This window comes from Cantharellus anzutake, assembly GCF_015039405.1.
Source record: "Cantharellus anzutake strain C23 chromosome Unknown EI90scaffold_7, whole genome shotgun sequence".
In the NCBI taxonomy this organism is placed as follows: Eukaryota; Fungi; Basidiomycota; class Agaricomycetes; order Cantharellales; family Hydnaceae; genus Cantharellus; species Cantharellus anzutake.
The window spans coordinates 105-18,189 of NW_024066957.1; the positions used below are offsets into that span (position 1 = coordinate 105).

General features: G+C 48.8%; 3 protein-coding genes across 3 annotated transcripts; all 3 read left to right on the forward strand.

Annotated features, from left to right (window-relative positions):
• Positions 1 to 833: 833 nt before the first annotated feature.
• Positions 834 to 4,576, forward strand: EI90DRAFT_3117803 (uncharacterized protein; the record flags this gene model as incomplete). Its single annotated transcript, XM_039063028.1, has 5 exons — positions 834 to 1,004; positions 1,065 to 1,210; positions 1,310 to 1,409; positions 1,464 to 3,038; positions 3,086 to 4,576. The coding sequence occupies 5 exons, from the start codon at positions 834 to 836 to the stop codon at positions 4,574 to 4,576; spliced, it is 3,483 nt and encodes a 1,160-aa protein (XP_038920581.1).
• A 4,324-nt stretch (positions 4,577 to 8,900) lies between these two features.
• On the forward strand, positions 8,901 to 13,530 carry EI90DRAFT_3038838 (uncharacterized protein). The gene is given in 13 exon segments (XM_039058894.1): positions 8,901 to 9,189; positions 9,249 to 9,394; positions 9,480 to 9,594; positions 9,648 to 11,222; positions 11,270 to 11,334; positions 11,359 to 11,405; positions 11,430 to 11,543; positions 11,568 to 11,681; positions 11,706 to 12,849; positions 12,945 to 13,281; positions 13,294 to 13,308; positions 13,354 to 13,470; positions 13,483 to 13,530. The coding sequence occupies 10 exon segments, from the start codon at positions 9,019 to 9,021 to the stop codon at positions 13,156 to 13,158; spliced, it is 3,705 nt and encodes a 1,234-aa protein (XP_038920582.1). The 5' UTR covers positions 8,901 to 9,018; the 3' UTR covers positions 13,159 to 13,281; positions 13,294 to 13,308; positions 13,354 to 13,470; positions 13,483 to 13,530.
• Positions 13,531 to 16,400: 2,870 nt separating this feature from the next.
• Positions 16,401 to 18,030, forward strand: EI90DRAFT_3038842 (Nin one binding Zn-ribbon like-domain-containing protein). Its single transcript, XM_039058895.1, has 4 exons — positions 16,401 to 16,648; positions 16,701 to 16,846; positions 16,899 to 17,422; positions 17,473 to 18,030. The coding sequence occupies exons 1-4, from the start codon at positions 16,429 to 16,431 to the stop codon at positions 17,924 to 17,926; spliced, it is 1,344 nt and encodes a 447-aa protein (XP_038920583.1). The 5' UTR covers positions 16,401 to 16,428; the 3' UTR covers positions 17,927 to 18,030.
• The last annotated feature ends 55 nt before the right edge of the window (positions 18,031 to 18,085 follow it).

Below are 18,085 nucleotides of genomic sequence, written 5' to 3' on the forward strand. Positions count from 1 at the left end.
TTCCAGTTACGCTATACCATACAATGTTCTTCCCAGGTCCGGATCAACCAATTAGTTGTGCAATCCCGAGGGTTTTATGTGGAGCTAGAGCTAGGGATTGGGGTGACTACTAAACCATGCTTAGCTGAGCTTCGCGGCTGGGGGTACTGCATCTTAAGCGGGTGTATATATAAGTAATGGCAGTTCACTACGCATGCACGTTTATATAACACAAGCAACGAGCGGAGTGCGAATGGACATTCCGCAACACTCCCCATCGCTATAAACGTGCCCGTGAAGGAACACGCATCATACAAGGTGGGGGACGGAAAGGTCGAACTTAAGAGTACGGCAACCAAGCTAGTGGATCCGTGTTGGAAGCACCCTGTCACTGGAATAACAGCCCAAGAGCGGAACGAAACATCGGGGGTTACGGAACGTCTGCAGTGCGCACTTCCATAGTCCAAAAACAGGCGCTTAATGAAGATCGAAGGCAGAGAGCCAGTTCAATGATTTGGGAGACGGCGAGCAGTAAGGAAAGATCCCCCCGGCGCTTGCCGCTACACGAGCAGAGTGACCGTGGCAATGCTTTCTCTGGTTACGTGCGGAGTTCGTATTCGGTGCTCAGTCTGCTTGCTTTTCTAAGGGCCTGATACTGTTCCCCATACACTCGATGGTTATCATCTGTCCCCCAAATAATTAAATGTCCCACGGATGGCAGCCACGATATGATTGGGCACACTAAATGCATCCATCCTTCCATAATTGTACAAATGCTTCGGGCCTTGAGCATTTAGGGGCTGTGTATTGAGCGCCCAAAATCTCTCTCCTCCACCCACTTGTCAACATCGACCATGTCACTACGACAAAGGGCTCAGGGTCTCAGGCGAAAGATCGATGATATCCTCGCAGCGGGAGGCGATATGGCGATACCAATTCTCACAGCCGTCGATTCTGCGGCTAGTGTATGCCCTCCTCTAAAGAGCGCGACTGGCGGTGCACTCTTCATCATCAGCGAAGTTCAAGTTAGTAATTATTCATGTTGGCTTCACGCGAACGAAGCGCTAATAGTTTGGGTTGGGTAGGAGTTCAAAGAGAATAAGAAAGAATGGGTGAATTTTGGGAGATATGTCGTGGACAACGTGGCCGAAGTAGTTGCAGCCATAAAGTCCTATGATCCGTCAACGGAAGAGGCAAAGCCATGGGTGGAGAGCGCCAAAAAGCTTGATCGGTAAGTTTCATCCATTCTTGATAGTCTTTGTGTTTACATCAAGTCCCAGTGCGCTACAGAAGATCAAGTCCGAAATAGAACAAAGACGCACAAAAATAGAGAAGCGGTCGGCTTTAATCAATGCGTTGTCCCACTTGAGAGATCCGGAAGGATTGATTCCCTAAAGAAGGATCTTGACAAAGCATTAGCGTCGTTTCAGGTAATGTTTGTCTCGGCGTCGTTTCATAACCATTCTTATTTTCTGCCGATGTAGCTCAGGACAAACCTAACAATTGGAGTTAAATTGTCGGCGATGGAAGACGACTCGATTCTTGGTAGACTCCGATACCCCGATATCGCCCACTACGATTCAACTCAGGCTTGCCTAGAAGGCACTAGGGTCGGTCTCATTGAACATATTATGGCCTGGTGTCGTAACACCGCGGATAGCGAGAATCGGCTGGCATTGCTGAGCGCTGTGGCCGGCGCTGGAAAGACTTCCATCGCACACACGATTGCGGAACGATGTGCAATGGAACGTGTGTTATTGCTAAGCTTCTTTTTCAAGGCAGGCGAACAGTCGCGGCCTGATTATCTGTTCAGTGGGATGGCTCGAGCGTTGGCAAAGCGCGATCGAGTTTATCACTCCTCCATTATCTCTGCTCTTCAGGACGATCCTACACTCTCAACAGCACCGTTTGTGATGCAATTCAGGAGATTGGTGGCTCCACCCCTCCTGCATAACCCTCCGCTTTCGGACCGTCCTATGGTGGTCATCATTGATGCTTTGGATGAATGTGACGATGAAGCATTTGAGCCCCTTGCGAATATTCTTCGGGAAGAAGTGCCTAAATTACCATCGTCCATAAAGTTCTTTATCACATCAAGACAATTCGATCGTGTCAATCGCTTCCTCTCATCCCATTTCCCTATTGATCGTTTTTCCATTGATCTCTCGGAAGATGCAAACGTGCAGGACTGTGCTACATACATACGTTCTCAGCTGGAAACGCTGAAGAATTGTCATCCCGATATGCAGCATAAGCTTGATGATGAGGAGAAAACGGTAGAGGGGATCTTGGAACGAGCAGGTGGCTTGTTTATTTGGATCAGTACCATTTTTCGCTACATGAGGAAGGCTAGCAAGGACCCTATGAGGACGCTGGAGGGGCTGCTTGGCACAGGGGGAAAGGGGTCGGCAATTTCTGCTGAGGGAATGATGGATCGGTTGTATTCAAGCATTCTGAAAAAGTGTGGTTGGGAAGATGAAGATTTTGGGCGCGACTATCCGGTTGTGATGGGAGCAATCCTCGTTGCACAACAACCTCTATCTGTTGCAGCTTGGGATGCAATTTTGTCACCGTTCTTGAAGTCGTCAGTTCGATATACGTTGGCTGAACTTGCACCTCTCCTGTCAGGACTTGAGGATCCTGACAATCCGATTCGCATCTTACACCAATCTTTTCGCGACTTTATTCTTGAACGGATCGATCCCCAATTAATCAGCCTTCATTGCAATCCAGTAGATGTGGGACGGGAGAATGCGAGAATTGCCCACCGATGTACTGAGATTCTGAATCAGGATCTCTCCTCTTTAGAGGGCCTTGGACTGATTAAGGACTTGCAGAGACAAGATGTGCTCCCGCACATCCCTTCAGAGAAGTTATCCGAGCATTTGCATTATGCATGTCGTCACACTGTTTATCACCTCAGTGGAGTTCAGGAACGGTCGCATGGGCTCGATAAATCAGTTGGTATATTTCTCAGTCAGCAAGCCACTTGCTGGGCGGAAGTGTGTGTGAGAACGGAAGGCTACATCAGTATATCGATACTCCCTCAGTGGCCTAAGGTGTGGATTATCAATTGTGTGAATGGCCTTAGCTCATATTTTCCCAGCTGGTGGTTGACCAAAGGTCAAAAGCTGCTGTCTGCATGCTGGCCAATCTGCTTATCCGGCTCCAGTTGAACTTGGGATTTTTTTTAAGATTCAGGGAGGCATATGAGGCAGCAAAGGATTCAGTTGTACTTTGCCGTTGCCTTGTCTCCGTGGACTCAGAGTCCTACACCCCGGAATTGGCCAGGTCACTTGGCGCTTTATATTTAGCTCTTTCGGATCTCGGACGGCACTCGGAGGCACTCCTGTTCATCGAGGAGAGGGTCAAACTCTACCGCCAGCTCGTTGCTGTTCACCCAGGATCATACATCCTATATTTAGCTTCGTCACTCAACAATCTATTTTCTTCTCTTTCGAAACTCGGACGGCACTTAGAGGCACTCCCATTCATTGAGGAAAGCGTCAAACTTCAGCGCGCCCTAGTTGCCATTCGCCCAGGCTTATATAACGCAGATTTGGCTTGGTCACTCAACAGTCTATATGGTGCTCTTTCGAATCTCGGACAGCACTTGGAGGCACTCCCATACATTGAGGAAAGCGTCAAACTTCGGCGCGACCTAGTTGCTGTTCACCCAGGATCATACAACGCAGATTTGGCTTTTTCACTCAACAGTCTATATAATGCTCTTTCGAAACTTGGACGGCATTCGGAGGCACTCCCATTCATCGAGGAAACCGTCAAACTCCGGCGCGAGCTGGTTACCATTCACCCAGGATCATACACCCCACATTTGGCTCGGTCACTCAACAATCTATATCTCTCTCTTTCAAATCTCGGACGGCACTCGGAGGCGCTCCCATTCATCGAGGAATGCGTCAAACTTCAGCGCGAGTTAGTTGCTGTTCACCCAGGATCATACACCCCAGATTTGGCTTTATCACTTGGCAGTCTATATTCCGCTCTTTCGAATCTCGGACGGGACTTGGAGGCGCTCCCATTCATTGAGGAAAGCGTTAAACTTCGGCGCGACCTAGTTGCTGTCCACCCAGGATCATACAACGCTGATTTGGCTTGGTCACTCAACAAACTATATGCCGCTCTTGCGAATCTCGGACGGCACTCGGAGGCGCTCCCATTTGTCGAGGAAAGCGTCAAACTCCAGCGCGAGCTCGTTGCCATTCACCCAGGATCATACACCCCGGATTTGGCTCGGTCACTCAACAGTCTATATGAAGCTCTTTCGAATCTTGAACGGCACTCGGAGGCGCTCTCATTCATTCAGGAAGCTGTCAAACTTCAGCTCGAGTTAGTTACCGTTCTCCCAGGATCATACACCCCAGATTTGGCTTTGTCACTCAACAGTCTACATAACGCTCTTTCGAATCTTGGACGGCACTCGGAGGCGCTCCCATTCATCAAGGAAAGCGTCAAACTCTACCGTGAGCTGGTTGTCATCAACCCAGGATTACACACCTCCAATTTGGATAGGGCACTCAACACACTACGCACCGCTCTTTCTGACCTCGGACGTGATTCTGAGACACTAATTTGAACAACTTGGGTCCCCCTGAGACCTTCCTATTTCCCTTTTCAATCCATTCCCTCGTTTGCTACTTGTAGTGCACACAGCTCAGTTTGAGAATACTGGGGGTTGACATTGATTTTTGGTTTGGGACTACTGACGAAACGTTTATGAGTTTTCTTGACTGTTCGGCTCACAACTGATCGTGATCCTAACTTAATAATAACCCAACTCCATGTACCACGTAATAAGCTTCAATCGCAATCGGATAGGTAATATCCTGACACCACAGGTAGTTCGTAGAACAAATGCCTGTGGAACCATTGCCATTGCATTTGAGTGAAGTGGGAAGTCTGAAGCATGGGGTAGATCGATTATGATGTTCTAGCTCGAGTCATTGACGTCAAGTAGCTGGCCACTTCAGCTCAACCCCGACTCCTCGGCACATATCCTCGACAAGACTCCGCAATTTGCACTCTTTGAGCTGACTGCCGTTCACTGTTTACAACCTACTACCATCAATTCCGGGCATAAACCCGTGTCTGGGCCCAACGCCGCCACTATGTACACTTTGGCAATCCCCATGACCCAGCTAGACCAACAGCCGCACTTCCAATCTATTTGCTCCTTCGAAACCCCGCTACATAAGTAGTTTCGAAGCTATCGTCGGTCAATGGATCGTTCTTCCCTCCATGTTCCTCCAACTCTTCCGTATTGCATGTCATGGAGCAAACCTCGTAGTATGCTGGTATCATAACCCTGTTAATGTGGATAGTGTGAGTTTAAGAAGTCAAGGCGCACAGAGCTCTTGCCCGGGCTGCGGAGTGTCACTGCGGTCGTTGCACGCATTCACATGGAAATCGGTTTACATGAGTATGCACCGAGTCACCATGAAATTGCGGTGCTGGGTACTACTGCTGGTGCCAGGATATGTAGTAAAAACCTATCGCTCTCACCTCAGACTTGTACAAGAGTTCTGAAGGAGAAAAAGACGGTGTCGAACTCGTCGCTGACGTGTCTCAACCGCATAAAAGGCGCACAAAGGGTAGGAAGGCTCAGCACCCTCAAACCTCACCCCGCCGTCCGTCAGTAATGTGTAGGCATCACTCGTCACCACAAAAAGAAAATCTGCCACTTGTTGTTACCTGAATTTGAAACATCTCATTTTCATGTGCAACAGATGGTCGGGATTGCATTCAACTAGCTGAGCCATTGCCAAAGACAGCACAGCATGATTTATTATTCCGCAGAGAAATGTATACCACCTGGGCCATCTCGGCCAATAAATCCCCAGGCAAAGAGAGTTTCGAGGAGGAATACCTCTTCAATGCTCAGGAACCGCGCAGAAGTCGCCGCCATTACGTAGACTACTTTGCAAATGTTGCACTTTTCCGTGAATGCTCCTCGACCAAATGAATGGAGGGAGCAGAGCCGGCGACTCAGAATTACTCTGTAATGGCTATCGCAAATGGTGGGTCGATAAGCAATGCTATAATCTTACACCCACCTGTCAACCCTGGGCCTCCAACGCTTCAGATCGATTGCCCCGTCAGTGCCCCGATGGACACAATTTGACAATCCCGCTTTTTACATCTCCGGGAGTCGGTATTGGTATTCAAGGACCGTATGACCCCACTGCGAAGATCTCAAAATCATTATGCCTCAGTGACCTCAGTGTTAGATCTTCATAACTCTCAGGATCAGATCAGCTGCCACCTACTAGGATTTTCGATCAGTGTTCCAAGTTGGTTTTCGAACTTCACGCCCCAAGGGAACGACCCAGGCAGAAGGATAGCGGTTCCAACTTGGTTGAATCAGAATCGGGAGACTGCTCTATCGCTTAGTGGACTGCATTGCTGAACGAGATCAGAAATGAAAGATTAGTATTGATACTTAACGCTCGACTCGTAGTACTCAACACCATTGCTCCCTCCGAATTTGAGATGTCCCTTGGAAATTGAAAAATTCGGTTTCGTGCGAGTCCAGTTCACTGTTTGTGATATCGAATTGGTAACGTCGAGGAGCTAGTCAGCTTTGCAACATGCAACAGATACACTTCGCGCTGAATCAATATGACCCACAATGAGCGCCACCTAACGAACCTGGTGATGCTCTGCTGTATATATCTGTCGCAATCGCCATATAATCGATGATGATATAGCCGCGAAGGAAAGGGTGATGAAAAATAACAGGGATTGTGGTGTCAACTGGTGGGAGGCCTGGGGTCGCCTCATATGGACCTCAAAGAAGCGGCCCTATAACATATCCACAGGTTGGACGGAGCCCTTGCGACGGCGCAAAGGCCTCGCCATAAGATAACGACTGGAAACCTGATATAAAACTAGTAAATCGGTACTCAGGATCGATAGAAGTTTATGAACCTATCGGCGCCTCAATGACTCCATAAGCTTCTCTGACCACAGCAGCAAAGTTTGTTCCTGTATCGGGGCGCGCAACCAAGAGTGTGCATCCGCATCTCTGGAAATGTCATTGGAAATTATTATTGTTGTACGCGGCAGCAGTAGACGAAAATATGATTGCTGAGTACACATCGGGCCATACACCCGATGATGCATCTGGACGACCTGTCCAGAAGTGGAGAGTATAGGGCCAAATCTCGTGCCGTTGGATGAGTAATCTGGCGAATGACTGCCTGTCTAGCAAGTGGAAGTCGATCCCGCGGCATAGATACCAATCAAACGCCCTGATGGCAATGTAACCAAGCCCGCTTGTACATGAAGAGCGATGCTGCTGCGATGATAGCTCCCTTGTACCTGTTGAGTGGGGTGCCAGGGACCAGAGAAGAATAACCATCCCGAGAACTATGCTTTGAGTACTTGGCAAAATGGGACACAGGAGTGGTGCTTAGAACACGGGCGTTGTGCCTCATCCTCAGTGGCATTGTCACCTGTGTGAGCGGTGAGGTAAGCTGCGTCTCCGCCATTTCACCTACTGCACTTGCGAATGAAGCACTAGAGCAGCGGTGAGATCGCGACGCCAGTAATGGATGCCAGTTGAAATCGTCTCGGGGACCGTAAGAATCTACCATAAAATTGCCGCATTGTCGCCGGCGCTCGGCCGCACGCGGGCATGCCAAGAGGACTTGGTACGTGAGCCCTTGCATTTTTCATGTGCGACTGAGCCTCGGTCTAATCCGAAGGCTCTGAATTCGCAAGCAGCCTGGATTTAATCCACCAGGTGGAGATCGGGAGTGGTGGCAGAAAAAAAAAACAGGTAAAAGCAACGCACAAGGGGTGAACAGAGTGAAGAACAGGAAAGAGCCAAAAAAAAAACACACACACACAGTGGCGCCGATACATAAATACACGGGATACTTACAATCAGCACCGCACTCGAAGGTGGCAAAAAGAGTCAAGCCAAAAAAAAAACCGAAATTGAGAACCTGAGGATATACCGAACAGACTCTAGGAATAGGAGCCGAAGCATACGGGGGACGCCAAGGCAAGATAGACAGAGCAAGCACGGACCGCGGACGCGAAGAAGGCACTGAGGCCGATGCGTGCAGCTGACGCGAGGAAGTACAAAGACTGACTAAAATTATCAGGTCTAGATGAAAACTACTAGACCTGCAAACCGACCATACGCGGATGATCGGTATGCGGAAGGCCACAGACAGGCATGGCGTACGAGAGGACAGCCGGATGTCCCAAAGCGTGCAGCGGATGGGAGTACCGGGGCCCGGGGGCACCCGAAGATTTTATGTGCAGTGCCGACTACTGAGCCATTTAGCTGGCCTTCGCCGGCTGGGTACTGCATCTTAAGGGTGTGCACAGTGATGACAATTCGCTATGCATGTACAGCTATATAACACAAGCGCCCATGTATACGAGCTGAGTGCGAATGCACACCCCATCGCTGTATATGTGCCTGCGAAGGAACATGCATCATACATGAAGGTGGGGAACGGAAGAAGTCGAACTTCAGGCGCAATCATATTCATTGATTGGTAAACGTTCAGAGGTGACCCATGACGCGTTCACAGGGTGACAACCGTGAATCCGTGTTAGAAGCACCCCGACCGACACTGCAATAACAACCCGAGAGCGGAATGAGACATCAGGGGGGACCGTTACGGAACTAATAGAGGCTGGAGTCTGCCTATTACGGAACGTCTTCAGTGCGAACTTCCAGGGCGTGCGGAGTCCAAAAACAGGCGCATAATGGAAAGGAAATAAATCGAAGGCAGAAAATGACTTCAATGAATCGAGAGACGGTGGGCTTTTAGTGCTTAATATGACAGCGGATGGCATGTAGCAACGAGACTAAGGTAAGATCCCGCCGGCGCTTGCCGCTGAGTCTCCTTTCCTCGTTCGCACTCAATGCATCCAACTAGTATCCTTCCATAATCGTACAAAGGCCGGCCTCATGGGCCTTGAGTATTTAGGGGCTCACCACGTGTGTTGAATGCCCAAAGATCTCTCTCCTCCATCCACTTATCAACATCGACCATCATGTCACTGCGACAAAAAGCTGAAGGTCTCAGGCGAAAGATCAATGAGATCATCGCAGCGGGAGGCGATATGGCGATACCAATTCTTACAGCCATCAATGTTGCGGCTTATATGTGCCCTCCTCTAAAGAGCGCGACTAGCGGCGCACTCCTCATCATTGGCGAGGTTCAAGTTAGTAATTATTCATGCTGGGTTCGCGCGAACAAAGGCTAATGGTCTGGGTCGGGTAGAAGTTCAAGGAGAATAATAAGGAATGGGAGGACTTTGGGAAATACGTCGTGGACAACGTGGCTGAAGTAGTTGCAGCCATAAAGTCCTATGATCCGTCAACGGAAGAGGCAAAGCCATGGGTGGAGAGCGCCAAAAAGCTTGATCGGTAAGTTTCATCCATTCTTGATAGTCTTTGTGTTTACATCAAGTCCCAGTGCGCTATAGAAGATCAAGTCCGAAATAGAACAAAGACACACAAAAATAAAGAAGCGGTCGGCTTTAACCAATGCATTGTCCCACTTGAGAGATCCGGGAAGGATTGATTCACTAAAGAAGGATCTTGACAAAGTATTGACGTCGTTTCAGGTAATTGTCCTCACGGTATCGTTCCATGATCCCTCTGATTTTTCCTGATGCAGCTTAGAACGAATTTGACGGTTGGAGTGAAATTGTCGGTCATCGAAGGTGACTTGATTCTTGGCGGACTCCGGTACCCTGATGTCGCGCATCATGACTCAACTCAGGCGTGCCTAGAAGGCACTAGGGTGGGTCTTACGGAGCGTATCATGGCATGGTGCCACGACACTAGGGACAGCGGGCACCGTGTCATGCTACTCACTGCTGTGGCCGGTGCTGGAAAGACTTCGATTGCGCACACGATTGCAGAACGATGCGCAAGGGATCGTTCTCTATTGCTAAGCTTCTTTTTCAAGGCGGGTGAGCAGTCGCGGCCTGATTGTCTGTTCAGCGGGATGGCACGAGCATTAGCAAAGCGCGATCAGGTTTATCGCTCCTCCATTATCTCTGCACTTCAGGACGATCCTACACTCTCAACAGCACCGTTTGCGATGCAATTCAAGAGATTGGTGGCTCCACCCCTCCTGCATACACCGCCACTTTCGGACCATCCTATGGTGGTCATCATCGATGCTTTAGATGAATGTGACGATGAAGCATTTGAGCCCCTTGCGAATATTCTCCGGGAAGAAGTGCCTAAATTACCATCCTCCATAAAGTTCTTTATCACGTCAAGACAATTCGATCGTGTCAATCGCTTCCTCTCATCCCATTCCCCAATCGATCGTCTTTCCATTGATCTCTCGGATGATGCAAACGTGCACGATTGCGCTACATATATACGTTCCCAGCTGGAAACACTGAAGGATTGTCATCCCGATATGCAGCATAAGCTTGAGGACGAGGAGAAAATGGTAGAGGGAATCTTGGAACGAGCAGGTGGCTTGTTTATTTGGATCAGTACCATTTTTCGCTACATGAGGAAGGCTAGCAAGGACCCTATTCGGACGCTGGAGGGGCTACTCAGCACAGGGGAAAAGGGATCGGCGGTTTCTGCTGAGGGAATGATGGATCGGTTGTATACAACCATTCTGAAGAAGTGTGGTTGGCAAGTTGAAGATTTTGTGCATGACTATCCGGTTGTGATGGGAGCAATCTTCGTTGCACAACAGCCTCTGTCTGTTGCAGCTTGGGATGCAATTTTGTCACCGTCCTTGAAGTCGTCGGTTCGATACATGTTGGCCGAACTTGCACCTCTCCTGTCAGGACTTGAGGATCCTGACAATCCGATTTGCATCTTACACCAATCTTTCCGCGACTTTATTTTAGAACGGATTGACCCCCAATTAATCAGCCTTCGTTGCGGTCCAGTAGATGTGGGACAGGAGAATGTGAAAATTGCCCTCCGATGTACTGAGATTCTGAATCAGGATCTCTCCTCTTTAGAGGGCCTCGGACTGATTGAGGGCTTGCGGAGACAAGATGTACTACCGCGCATTCCTTCGGAGAAGTTATCTGAGCACTTGCATTATGCATGTCGCTGCATAGTTTATCACCTCAGTGGAGTCCAGGAATGGTCGCAAGAGCTCGATAAATCAGTTGCCATATTTCTGAGTCAGCAAGCCACTCGCTGGGTGGAAGTCTGTGTGAGAATGGAAGGCTACATCAGTATTTCGGTACTCCCTGAGTGGTCTAAGGTGTGGACTATCCATTGTGTTAATGAAGTTAGCTCATGTTTTCCCAGTTGGTGGTTGACCAAAGGTCAAAAGATGCTGTCTGCATGCTGGTTCATGTGCTTATCCATCTCCGGTTGAACTTGGGATTTTTTTTGAGATTTAGGGAGGCATATGAGGCAGCAAAGGATTCAGTTGTGCTTTGCCGTTGCCTTGTTTCTGTGGACTCAGAGTCCTACACCCCGGAATTGGCCAGGTCACTTGGCACTTTATATTCGGCTCTTTCAGATCTCGGACGGCACTCAGAAGCACTCCCATTCATCATGGAAAGCGTCAAACTCGGGCGTGAGCTGGTTGCCATTCACCCAGGATCATACACCCCAGATTTGGCTCAGTCGCTCAACAATCTATATCTCTCTCTTTCAAAACTTGGACGGCACTCGGAGGCACTCCCATTCATCATGGAAAGTGTCAAACTCCGGCGTAAGCTGGTTGCCGTTCACCCAGGATCATACACCCCAGATTTGGCTCAGTCACTCAACAATCTATATCTCTCTCTTTCGAATCTTGGACGGCACTCGGAGGCACTCCCATTCATCGAGGAAAGTGTCAAACTCTGGCGTGAGCTGGTTGCCACCTACCCAGGATCATATACCCCAGATTTGGCTCAGTCACTCAACAATCTATATCTTTCTTTTTCAAAACTTGGACGGCACTCAGAGGCACTCACATTCATCATGGAAAGCGTCAAACTCCGGCACGAGCTGGTTGCCATTCACCCAGGACCATACACCCCAGATTTGGCTCAGTCACTCAACAATCTATATCTCTCTCTTTCAAAACTTGGACGGCACTCAGAAGCACTCCCATTCATCATGGAAAGTGTCAAACTCCGGCGCGAGCTGGTTGCCATTCACCCAGGATCATACACCCCAGATTTGGCTCAGTCATTCAACAATCTATATCTCTCGCTTTCGAATCTTGGACAGCACTCGGAGGCACTCCCATTCATCGAGGAAAGTGTCAAACTCCGGCGTGAGCTGGTTGTCATTCACCCAGGATCATACACCCCATATTTGGCTCAGTCACTCAACAATCTATATCTCTCTCTTTCAAAACTTGGACGGCACTCGGAGGCACTCCCATTCATCATGGAAAGCGTCAAACTCCGGCGCGAGCTGGTTGCCATTCACCCAGGATCATACACCCCAAGTTTGGCTCAGTCGCTCAACAATTTATATCTCTCTCTTTCGAATCTCAGACGGCACTCGGAGGCACTCCCATTCATCGAGGAAAGTGTCAAACTCCGGCGTGAGCTGGTTGCCATTCACCCAGGATCATACACCCCAGATTTGGCTCAGTCACTCAACAATCTGTATCGCTCTCTTTCAAAACTTGGACGGCACTCGGAGGCACTCCCATTCATCATGGAAAGTGTCAAGCTCTGGCGTGAGCTGGTTGCCGTTCACCCAGGATCATACACCCCAAATTTGGCTCGGTCACTCAACAATCTATATCTCTCTCTTTCAAAACTTGGACGGCACTCGGAGGCACTCCCATTCATCGAGGAAAGTGTCAAACTCCGGCGCGAGCTGGTTGCCGCTCACCCAGGATCTTACACCCCAGATTTGGCTCAGTCACTCAACGATCTGTATCTCTCATCGAGGAAAGTGTCAAACTCCAGCGCAACATAGTTGTTGTTCACCCAGGATCATACAACGTAGATTTGGCCCAGTCACGCAACAGTCTATATGGCACTCTTTCGAATCTCGGATGGCACTCGGAGGCGCTCCCGTTCATTGAGGAAAGTGTCAAACTCCGGCGTGACCTGCTTGCCGTTCACCTCGGATCATATACCCTATATTTGGCTTGGTCGCTCAATAATCTATATCTTGCTCTTTCGAATCTCAGACAGTACTCGAAGGCGCTCCCATTCATCCAGGAAAGCGTCAAACTCTAACGTGAGCTGGTTGTCATCAACCCAGGATTACACACCTCGAATTTGGATTGGTCGCTCAACGCACTACACGCCGCTCTTTCTAACCTCGACATGACCCCGAGGCACTAATTTGAGCAATTTGGGTCCCCCTGAAATCTTGGACCTTCCTATGTTCCCTTTCATTGCATTCCCTTGTTGCTACTTGTAGTGCACACGGCTCAGTTTGAGAATAGTGGGGGGTTGACAGTCATTCTTGATTTGGGAATATTGATGAAACGTTTACGGGTTTTCTTGACTGTTTGGTTCACGGCCGATCGTGGTCCTAACTTATTAATATCATAATATCAAGAACACTCATTTATTTGTACCCACTATTGCCCATGTTTCCGTGCAGGTAAGTAACCCAACTGTATACAACTCCATGTAGCACGTAATAAGCTTCAATCAGATCCTGACACCACAATCAAATAGTTCGTAGACCGAATGCCTGTGGAGCCATCGTCATTGATGTCAAGTAGTGACGAGTAATTGAAGCACCCATTTCAACTCGATCTTGACAAGACACATATCCGAGCCCAATGCCGCCACTATATATACACTTTGGCAATGTCCATGACCCAGCTAGACCAATTGTTGAATTTCCAGCATGAATTTGGAACATCTCTTGGCACCCCATTTCCATGTGCAACTGCACACCCCGATGGTTGGGATTGTATTCAGCTAGCTGAGCCATTGTCCAGCATGATTTATTATTCCGCAGCAAAATACGGGCCATCTCAGCCAATAAGTCCCCAGGTAAAGAGAGTTTCGAGGAGGAATGCCTCCTCAAAGCTATTGCTCAAGGACCGCTCAGAAGTCGCTGCCATTCCGTGAACTTCTTTTGCAAACGGCGTTGCTCTTTTCTGTGAATGTTCCTCGACCAAATGAATGGTGGGAGCAGAGCCGGCGACTCAGATCGAATTAATCTCCCTCGGGAGTGTAATGCCTATCTCGAATGGCGGGACGATGAGCAATGTTAGAATCCTACACCTGCATGTTAGCCCTGGGCCTCCAACGCTTCAGATCGATTGCCCCATCAGTGCCCCGATGGACACAATTTGAAAACCCCGCTTTTTGCATCTCCGGGAGTCGGTATTGCTGCAGGACCGTACGACCTCACTGCGAAGACCTCAAAATGATTGTGCTTCAGTGGCCTCAGTGTTAGACCTTCATAATTCTCCGGGTCACATCAGCCACCACCTACTATGTCGCCTAGGATAGTCGATCAGTGTTCTGGATTGGTTTTCAAACTTCACGCCCCTAGGGAACGACCCAGGCAGAAGAATAGTGGTTCGAACTTGGTTGAATTCAAATTGGAATCGGAAGACCACTCTATCGCTTAGCGGACTGCATTGCTGAACAAGATCGAAAATGAAAGATCAATATTTCTATCTCAAATAATGATACTTCTCAATGCTCGACTCGTAGTACTCAACACCGTTGCTCCCTCCGAATTTGAGAGGTCCCTTGGAAATCGAGAAATTCAGTTTCGTACAAGCCCCGTTCACTGTTTGTGGTATCGGATTGGTAACGTCGGGGAATCCACATATATGAGCTAGTCAGCTTTGCAGCATGCAACAGATACACTTCGCGCTGAATCAATATGACCCACATTGAGCACCACCTAACGAACCTGGTGATGCTCTGCTGTGTATATTTGTCATAACCGCCATAGGATCGATGATGATATCGTATATTCTAGCCGCGAAGGAAAAGGTGATGAAAAATGGACGGCACAAAGGCCTCACCATAAGGAAACCTGACATAAAGGTACTCAGGATCAACACTTGGCGATAGAAGTTTATGAACCTATCGGCGCCGGAAATGTCGTTGGACATTATTGTTAATGTGCACAGCAGCAGTGGACGAAAATATGATTGCTGAGTACACATCATGCCATACACCCGGTGATATATCTGGACGACTTGTCCAGAAGTAGAGTGTGTATATAGGGCCAAATCTTGTACTGTTGGATAAGTAATCTGGCGAACAGCCCCGACAACCGCTGAGGTCTCCAAGCAACCTGGATTAAATACACTGAGGTAGAGATTGGGTATGGTGGCAGAAAAAACAAGCAATAGCAACACGCAACCAGCGAACAGAGTGAAGAACAGGAAAGAGCCAAAAAAAACACACAATGGCGCCGATACCTAAATATACGGGATAGTACCCGCCAAAGACCACAACACCTTCACCTTCAGCGAGACCGAATACTTACAATCGGTACCACACTCGAAGGCAGCAGAGACTCGGGCTAGCATGGATAAATTAGATCCTGATGATACCGAATAGAGTCTAGGCATGTGAGCCGAAGCATAAGGCGGACGCCAGAGAAAGATAGACAGAGTAGATACGAACAGCGGACGCGAAGCAAATAAAGAAGGCACTGAGGCCGATTCGTGCGGCTGATGCTAGGAAGAAAAAGGATTGAAATGAAATATCAGGTCTAGAAAACTGCTAGACCTGCAAACTCACCATACGTGAATAATCAGTATGCAGAAAGCCATAGGCAGCCTGAGGAACGGCGTACGAGAGGACAGCCAGATATCCCGAAGCCTGTGGTAGATGCGAGGGAAAAGATACGAGTACAGGGCCGGGGGCACCCGAGGATTTTATGTGGAGCTAGGGATTGTGTCGACTGCGGAGTCATTTAACTGAGCTTTTCCAGCTGGGTACTGCATCTTAAGCGGGTGCACAAGTAATGACAGTTCGCTGCGTATGCACATTCATATAACACAAGCGCCCATATATACGAGCTGAGCGCGAATGCACATGCCACAACCACACCCCATTGCTGTGTATGTACCTGCGAAGGAACATGCATCATACATGAATGTGAGGAAGTCAGACTCAGAGTCCTGATTCGATTCCGGTTTGTCAGCGGAATGGCAAATGTTCAGCGGTGACCAATGCATTAAAATGACGCGCCCACAGGGCGACAACTAAGTGGATCCGTGTTGGAAGCGCCCTGATCGACACTGCAATAACAGCCCGAAATCAGAATGAGACATCAGGGGGACCGTTGTGGAAAAAACAGGCGCTTAGTGGGAAGGAAAGAAAGTCGAAGGCAGAGAACAACTTCAACGGATCGAGAGAGGGTGGGCCTTTTGTATTTAATGTGACAGCTGATGGCATGCAGCGACTATAATATTACGAAGTCGTAGAGGCTGGAGTCCTGCCTACTTGGAGTTGGAGTGCCTAATCATGGCGAATTCGGTTGCAAATGATCTACTGCACTGCCACATCTAAAAAATGGGCTCCGAGTCCACCCCTCGAATAGACACACTTATCCTTGATACGGGGCCGCTAGTTCATGAGGTAGCCCTTAGGGGAATAGCTAAGGCATATGTGACGGTACCTCAGGTTATCACTGAGGTGCAGTCGTCACATGCCAGAGCGTACCTCGAAAGACTTCCGCTGCTAGGCGTCGACATCAAAGTTGTCAACCCAAATCTCTTATCATTCCATAAAGGCGCGGAAATATGGTGTTTTTTGGGAGTTCCCTACTGATGTTTCTTTTATAGTTTCCGAGGCAGCGAAGAAATCTGGGGACTACGGTGTCCTCTCCAGCACGGATTTGCTTGTGTTGGCCTTGGCACATACCGTTCACACCAAAGCGTCATCTGAGGCTGACTCCACTACTTCTACATCCAACTTTTCAGAGAAATCTGTGAGTCTAATCTAGGCCTTGCGGATTATGTCTTGAATGACTCTGTCTTTAGGGATCAAACCCCGAACAGCCAGAACCCACCCAAAAGGATCCTGGATCCTACCAGGAAAGTAATGCGACAAATAATCCCGACCCCTCGTCTTTGGAGCCTTCGGGCATTGATACTAACGATGCGGACGATGGCGACGCAAACCCAAACAAGGACAACCATGGAGATGAGGAATCTCTAGATTTGTCTGGTCTTCAGATATCAGAACTCCCAGAAGAGCCCTCTGGATCTCGCCCTCCGGCTCTTGAAGTGGCCCCACTTTTCGAGGACCCTCCCTCTGATGATGACGGGGAGGGCGAATGGATCACACCTGATAACGTCTCAACAATGAAGGCTCGTGATGAATTTCCGGGGGAGTTTGACGCCGATCTCGGGGACGAGCAGGCTCGCCTGAAAGCGGCATGCATGACTGCTGATTATGCGATGCAAAATGTCCTAATGCACCTCCATCTCCCTCTCATTAGCTTTGAAGGGAGGCAACTCATGGAAGCGTCAACAAAGATGCTGAGATGTCATGCTTGCTGCACGTAAGTGGAATTCATATTCCTTATCGATAAGCCCCTGATACTCTGCACAGCCTAGTTAAGGATCCGACAAAAAAGTTCTGTCCAAAGTGCGGGAACGCAACTCTCACTCGAGTATCCGTTTCTACGGCAGCACCACCTCCTGGGTCTCCCCCGGGCACTGCTCCCACTGTCCACGTCCATCTGAAGAAAAATTATAAACATAATCTTCGAGGAACGATATATTCGATACCACTGCCGAAACCAGGTAGCAGGGGTACAAATAATATAATTCTGCGCGAGGATCAAATAGAATTCCAGCGCGCGGTGAAAAGGGTGCGAGCCCAAACCAAGAAAATGGAGCAGAAAATGAAGAGCGCGGTTGCTGCGGCGCAGGGTAGGGACGGCTGGGCAGATCCTGATTGGATGCCAAACATGCTGCTTGGAGTATCGACCAAACCGATACCAACACTGCCTGAGATTGGGTATGGTAGACGAAATCCACATGGAGCTAAGAGGAAGAAGTAGGATTCCGAAATCCTTCGTTCAAGCTCCCCCATTACGTACAGATCTATGTATCCTGCACGGTTTTCGGGCCTTCATTCCATTCATTTCACATATGCTTTTGAGTCTAATAACATCTTTTGAGTCGACGAGTCGTCGCTCTCGTCTCTCTTTGTTTTTGAG